The following is a 7,200-nucleotide window of genomic DNA, read 5'->3' on the forward strand; positions in this document are numbered from 1 at the left end:
AAGAAAGGGAGAAGGAAAGAAAGGAAGGAAGAAAGGCCAAAAGCCCTGAAGCAAAACATAGATAAAGAGAAACAGATTAAAATAAGAGCTAAGATAAGACCAATAATAATAAATCTCAGTGTCGTGAATTGGGAGCTGCTTGGTTGCTCAAAAGAAAAAGCCTGCTACCAGAGCCTTTCGTTTGCTTGGTCCTAGAAGTGGGATGTTTGGGTAAAAAGGTGGGGAGGGGTGCTTAAAGGAGGCATGCATCAGAAAACTAAAGAGCTAAGTCCTACAATCATGAGGGACAAACCCTCCCAAGAGCTGGGGTGAATCTGGAAGCAGAGTCTTCCCTGGAGCTAAGAGCCCAGCCCAGCTGACAGCAGAGCAGAGCCTAGATCTGAGTCACACACTGTGAGGCAATAAGTGGTGCTGTTTTAGGCTGTGAAGTTTGTGGTAAGATGCTGCAGCAAGGGGAAAAAAATAACAGAATCAAATCTTCAATTCCTGTTCCTTTAATTAGTCCTAAGGAATATTCTACCTTCCTACAGCATTGGGCTTCTATGTTTATGCTCTCCTCACTTTGTTATCAAATGTATATGTGTGCATGTGTACCTACTATGTACCAGGCAGTTTGGGCTGTGGCAACATAAAGATGAATGAGATAAACCCAGTGCCAAGCTTATGAACCTTAAATTTTATTAACAAATCACAAAATAATTACATATCTTAAAATGTTTTAAAGTGCAATAGCCCTCTTAATCTCTCCTGATAATGACAATTACCATTCACTTATATCCCTAAGTTACACATCAGGTTCGTTTAACATTACCTGGCACAGCTCAGACCTGAAGTCTGGCAATGCCCTGACACAGCTGAAGTGGTGACCTAGAGTGAATGTAGTTCAGACATTATATCTGGCTTGTTTTCCTATAGCTCCACCAGCATGCCTCCTCTAAATGTACCAAGGTCACCCCAACACTCCCAGGGCAATCATCATTCTCTGTGATTGTGGGTTAAGTGAGTATAAGTCATAGTTATGCTTATGAGAATGTATGTGTGTGCAGAAGACATAAACATTTTCTGTGGAACTCAATCTTGAGCCAGTGAGGGTGTATGTGTGTGTGTGTGTGTGTGTGTGTGTGTGTGTGTGTGTGTGTTCTGGTGAGTATGGGACGAATGTATGCTATAACCCACATCTCTACCTAGGCATCTATAGACCAGTTTACCTAAGACTGTGTGACCTAGCAAATAGGATGATAGTTCTGAAGGCAAACTTTCCTACCATTCTGGATTCACTTGGAGCTGGGAGGCCTGTGTTCAGGATGAGGTCATTCTATGCCTGAGGATCCCTCCTGGCCAGCTTTTCCCTCTCCATCCTTGGAAGTTCCTTCCCCAGGCTCAGCCTCATCATCAGCCTCAGCCACGTCCTCTGGCATTGGCCACTCTCGAGTCTGCCACTCTAGCCTTTCGATGCGGTAAGCAATCTTCAGTGCGCTGGACTCCAGCTCAGCTAGTAGGCGAGCAAACTTTGTCTGTAGATCATCCAGCTGCTGGTCGAGGCCCTTTAGCCGAGACTCTGTGGCCTCCTGGAGAGCAATCTCAGCTGCTTCAGCATTCACATCCAATTTATTCATTTTGAGTAAGATCTCACGGCCCTTCTCCTCCATGACAGCCTGGGCCTGTGGATACTCACTCAGCACCTCCCGCAGATCCTCCTTGCTGAGGCAGAATAGGTCTGAATAACCTAGGCTCTTGATGTTGGCTGTTCGTCGGTTTCCTGACATGTTCCCTGTGGTCCAAGGGCAGACAGATGTAGGGAGGGACAGGAAGGTGGCATTTCACTCTGGAACCAGGATATAACCTCCATTCTGGTGCTTCTGACTCTCTTTTTCTGCTTTATTCATTTATTTAGTAATGTGCTGTGACCAAGCCCTGTGCTTATCATTAACCTGCTTTGATAGATGTTTAGTGGGTGAGTTGTATCACAACACGGCTGGTGCAGTAACTTTCAGCTGGTCTGCTGGCACTTCCTCTAGAGCCCATGGGACACATCTGCTTTGTTTTCTAAGACTCCACCCCACCCACTGACCTTGGCTCAGCTCCTCCTCAGGGAACAGATAATCCATATCCTGCTTCTTGCCTGAGTCCTGTAGCAACTCAGACAAAGGCCATATCATAATCTATGTGCTCCAAAGTACCATCTTGGCCTAGGGTTCTGGAATTCCCATTCCTCTGACCAGTCATGTCGCTAGAACTTCCCCTTGGGGACTCACCTTTGATGTTGATGATACTGATCTCCCCGAAGTAGAGCCCTGCACCAAGCACAGCATACTGTGTGACACCATCATCTGCCACTACAGCCAGCTGGCCCTCACGAATGATATACATCTCTCGGCCAATGTCCCCTTTGCGGCATACATATTCTCCTGGTGAATAGGTCTGGGGCTGTAGCTTCAGCACCAGCTCTTCCAGCAGGCTGGCTTCACAGTTTTGAAAGATCTGGACTCGGCTCAGGGTGGACAGGTGCACGGACACAGCAACCTCCGCCCGAAGTCGCTCAGGCAAGTGCTGCAAGATGGCTACCTCATTGGTCATCTTCTTGTTGATCTGCAGATGCTGGTACCTGAAACACAGTAAGTACCATTTCCTCACCAGAGCCCTGTGTGTCTGTCTCCACCCACTCCATCAGGACTCAGCTCAGTCAAGAACCACTGAGTTCTCATAGGAGCAATGGGAGAACCTCACACTTTTCTGGTCCCCTTTCTTGGTTACAGACATGATCTTTTCTACTTCCTGCAAGATGTGGAGGCACCTACCACTACTTCACCTCCTGTCAGGCCCCATCCCAGCCACAGTGTCCAAAGCACTTCTACATTGGGCTGCTTTAGTCAGCAAGCTCTTACCTTCTCAGACAGCTTTGTGGTGGCCCCTGACACTGAGACATTTCCTTTTATTCAGAACATAGTTTGCATTATTGTGATATAACCAACCATCTGTTGTCCATCTCCTGGCTGGATAGTTCCTTTCTCTACCCACTCCTTTCAGAGTCCCCAGAATCCTCCCATGCAGTGACAGCTCTCATTCTCTGGTCTCTGAGTTATTCTTGTACATAAATTACTTTTCTTGTCAGTCTTTTGCCCTCTCCCCTAGTCCAGATTCTCACAGTGGACCTACCAATGAGTGCTATCTTCCAAATGCCTGGTATAACCAGTAGGTAATGGGCTCAGGTCCCAAGGCATACCCTCCCCCTGGCTAGGTCTGCAACCAGCACTCTCACCAGTCAATAACTCTCCGCTCCAACCTCCGGTTGACATGCTGCAGCTTCATGTACTTCTTTACCAGAGCGTGGTCTGGGTAGAAGGCTGCATCTGCAGTGTTCATGTTGTAAATGACAGAGCTCATGCTACCCATGATGGTGGCAAAACCCATGACGGCCAGCAGGAAGTCACCCACCATGAAGAGGTACTCTTCCTCCCGAGCTGGCAGCGGTGTGTCACCCACAGTGGTCAGGATCAGAGTGGAGAAATAGAAGCTGTAGAGATACTGGCGCCGCAAGCGCTCGAAGCCAGGCTGTGCGGGATCTGGGTATACCCATGCATCCCGTCCGAAGCCCAGGTATCTGGACAGGGCAAAGTATAAGCAGCTGTTCCAATGAATGACAACAAAGATGTAGAGCATCAGCTTGGCGATACGGAAGGCATTTGGGTAAGCTGTGCGGGTCTCTGTGCGGTCAAAGGCCTCAAAGAGGCGGGGTACCCGGAGAAAGCGGTTTAGCCTGAGCGTGGGAATGTGGGGGCCCAGCCGCACATAGGCTGCATCTGTGGGGACCAGAGAAGCCAGGTCCAACAGGAAGCTCCAGGTGCGGACATAGCGACTGGCGATCATGCCTTTGTCCACCACCAGGATGCCCTGCTCTAGGAATCCTAGGAAGAAAGGAGATGGGCTAGGGTCAACTGTAGCCAGGTTGGGACAGGCCAGGCATGTCAGGCCAGACATGAGGCCAAGATGGAGGCAGGCATAATAACCCTCTCCACGGTTTCTGGGGTGAGCACTGTGGTGTTGTCAAACAGACGCACATGACAGTACAGTCCTAGAACTAGCTTCTTTCTTAACACGTTCTTTAAAGAAATGTGAGGAAAAGGTTAGCCCCAGAAACTCACTGACCTGTGTGGAAGCGCACCCCGATGTCTAGAAGGTACATCAGGTCACTCATGTAGTCCAGAACAAACCAGGCCACTAGGTAACTATGCTGCAAGTCAGGAAAGCAGGCTCTGCAGGGCATGGGCAGAAGGGATTGGCTTAAAGGTACCAACTGTGTGTAAGGGGGCTGCTAGGACAAGTCCCTCAGTACTCTTCCTTGAGCCCTTCCAGGGATGGTGCCCCTCCTTTAGGCCCTGCCCTCCCTGCCAATCCTTCTCCTTGGCTTCACTCTTTAGTATAGCTTAAGGCCCCCCTCATTTAGCACTCCTGACAAACCTGCATACAACGATGATGAGGTTATACATGACTGGGAAGACCATTGTGTTCAGCCACCAGTAGTAATAATCCCCAGATGGGTCTAGGACAGGCAGCCCCTTCCTGTAGGGAAGAAGGAACTCCTCTCATTTATCCACCAGACATTCAATGCTTGGGTTGTGATCAGGGCACCAAGAAGGCGGAGGCCCTAAGGACAGGTGATTAGATCCCCCCCTCCTACCACAAGACCAGCCTTCTCACCTGGTTTTGGATGGGCCTGGGGGGCTGGACTCTGTTGTCTTCACTTTGCTGTCCTGGCTCATGGTTCTGTGGCTTGGTCCTAAGCCTGTGAATATTCAGTGCTTCTTGAGAACGTAGGGGCTAGTACCTGGCTTCCTGGAAGAGGCTGCCTCGGGGCTTCAGCTGTGTAGTCTCTATCTTTGAAGCTCTTAGCAACAGGACTAGGGCTAGCAGGTATGGTGTGGGTGGGTGGAGGCAATGTAGCTCCAGCACCCTTCCTTGTCTCCCAGGGCTGAGGCTGGTTTACACCTGCCCAGCTAAACACCTTTAATGAGGTCCCTGGGGATGGCTGGAGGAGGATGCTTTGGAAGGAAGCTTCACAGTCATTGCTGTCTTTTTTCATCTTTCCCTTAAGCCCATGGTATTAAGTTAGGAGATTCAGCCAGCCCTCACCATAGGTTTGAATTCTGTTTTATCTTATGTACATTCACCATTTGGGCCTAGTTATTTATTTAACAATGATGTGCCAAGAGGCTCATTTGTGTCAGGTGGTAAACTAGTCTCTAGGGACAAAGGGGTGCCTCTCACATCAGAGGTGTTTTCATTAGCTACATCTTTATCTACATACATATCACCTAATCTTCTGGGGTGTATGTGTGTCATCTTATGCTACTTTGCCCTCATTAATGCTGTGAAGAGACCCATGACCATGACAACTCTTATAAATGAAAGCATTTAATTAGAGATTGCTTACAGTTTCAGAAGCTTGGCCCATTTATCATCATGGCAGGGAGCATGGCAGCAGACATGGCAGGTATGGTGCTAGAGAAGTAGGTGAGAGCTATATCCTGATTCATAGGCAGAGGGGGAGGGTGGCATGGGCTGCTGAAACCTTAAAGCCCATCCCTAGTGACACACTTTCTTCAACAAGGCCACATCTACTAATCTTTTTAATCTTTTCAAATAGTCCCACTCCCTGGTGACTAAACATTCAAATATATGAGCCTATGGGGGTCATTCTTATTCAAGCCACCACAGTCACTTTCAATCTACTGTATCTGTACCTTTTTTTATATTAACATTTTTATTTATTTATTTTTTTTTACATTTCAATCCCCGTTCCTCCTCCCTCCTCTCCTCCTGCTCTCCCCACTTCCCCCACCCCACCTCTCATCTGCTCCTCAGAGAGAGTAAGACTTCCCCTAGGAAGTCTAAGTCTGTCCCATCATCTGGTTGAGGCAGGACCAAGGCACCTCCCCACCCCTACCCCCATGTGCCTAGGCTGAGCAAGGTATCTTTCCACATAGAATGGGCTCCACTAAGCCAGTTTGTGCATTAGGTCCTGGATGCACTGTCAGTGGCCTCATATTGTCCCAGTCACATCACTGTCAACTGATTAGAGTATAGAAAGAGTGATGTTGTGTGATATCTGAGGCTAGAGCCTCAATGACTATATTGCTACTTTCTGGGTTTCTTGGGATGCATGTTGTGTGATAACTCCCTCTTAGGATCTTTGCTCTTTCTGAGAAATTCTGGAAGTCTGAGCTGAGTTCAGCTTTTCAATTGCCCCAACCCAGGCATAGTACATATGACTGAAGAAGCCTTTAGGTCAGCAGTTCTCAACCTGTGGATTGAGACCCTTTTGGAGGTTATGTGTCAGATATCCTGCATATCAGATATTTACATTATGATACATTACAATAGCAAGACTCATAACTGGAGGTAATCCTTTAGACTGAAATTACCATTTTTCTTCTTTTTGAGTACTTTTTACTTTGAACCAACTTTACACTTATAGAAAAGTCGCAAAAGTAAAGTTTTAAACTCTTTACCCAGGTTCCTCTGTCATCCATCACTTTATGTAATTATAGAATAATGATCACAATCAAGTAACACTGATATAATACTTCCAACAGACTCTGTAGGAAACTATTTCTCTACAAGCGTTTCTCTAAGCGTTCTCCAAGCGTTTCTTTCTTGTTTCAGCCAACATCTCCTCCGGGAAGCCATCTCTCAGCCCCTTCATCCTCTAAGCGCAGAAATCATGCCAAGTGCTGATTCTAGATGCTTCTCCTTTTACAGTCTTAATACTACCTTGTAACTGCTTGGGACCGGTTCTAATGAATCAGGATTCCAGGCTGTCATGTGGGAACTTATTTCGCGTTCTACTGGGACATGGAAGCTTTGGGAGAGCCAGGAAGAGGCGGTCCCCGCGGGTAGGAAGGTAGAATCCAAGCTGAGTGCACAAGTAAGTCTGGCAAAAATAAACTACCTTCGTGGCAGTCAGCCTAGTCTAACATCGCTTTTCCACAGGCCCTGCCCACAGACTGGCCCTTGGCGTGGCCTTCAGAGGAAGCCCCGCCCACTTGGCGCAAAAGTACCGCCCAGGACCTGTGGTCCCGCCCCCTCGCCCTCGTCCGGGACCTTCAGCCGTGTGCCTTCCAAGGCCAGGTTGTTCTGGCCTCAGAGGCCTCTCCCTCCCTAGAAGCAGCCTTCTCCTCTCTATTTCGAATTTTTCTCCTC

General features: G+C 48.1%; 1 protein-coding gene across 1 annotated transcript; it reads right to left on the reverse strand.

The window, feature by feature from the left end:
• Positions 1-656: 656 nt before the first annotated feature.
• Cnga4 (cyclic nucleotide gated channel subunit alpha 4) lies at positions 657-7,167 on the reverse strand. The gene is made up of 7 exons (XM_027404933.2): positions 6,772-7,167; positions 4,699-4,783; positions 4,459-4,560; positions 4,147-4,253; positions 3,260-3,905; positions 2,256-2,605; positions 657-1,771 (listed from the first exon to the last, which is right to left on the reverse strand). The coding sequence occupies exons 2-7, from the start codon at positions 4,758-4,760 to the stop codon at positions 1,311-1,313; spliced, it is 1,728 nt and encodes a 575-aa protein (XP_027260734.1). The 5' UTR covers positions 4,761-4,783; positions 6,772-7,167; the 3' UTR covers positions 657-1,310.
• Between the last annotated feature and the right edge of the window lie 33 nt (positions 7,168-7,200).

Source organism: Cricetulus griseus, chromosome 3 (assembly GCF_003668045.3).
Source record: "Cricetulus griseus strain 17A/GY chromosome 3, alternate assembly CriGri-PICRH-1.0, whole genome shotgun sequence".
Taxonomy (NCBI): domain Eukaryota; kingdom Metazoa; phylum Chordata; class Mammalia; order Rodentia; family Cricetidae; genus Cricetulus; species Cricetulus griseus.

Excerpts from the sequence above, each read along its gene's own strand:
- Cnga4 (XM_027404933.2), bottom strand. The coding sequence starts at position 4,760 with ATGAGCCAGGACAGCAAAGTGAAGACAACAGAGTCCAGCCCCCCAGGC. Across the intron at positions 4,561-4,698 it reads CCAGGCCCATCCAAAACCAG|GAAGGGGCTGCCTGTCCTAG; the intron begins GTGAGAAGGCTG and ends TCTTCCCTACAG. Across the intron at positions 3,906-4,146 it reads CGGGGTGCGCTTCCACACAG|GATTCCTAGAGCAGGGCATC; the intron begins GTCAGTGAGTTT and ends CTTTCTTCCTAG.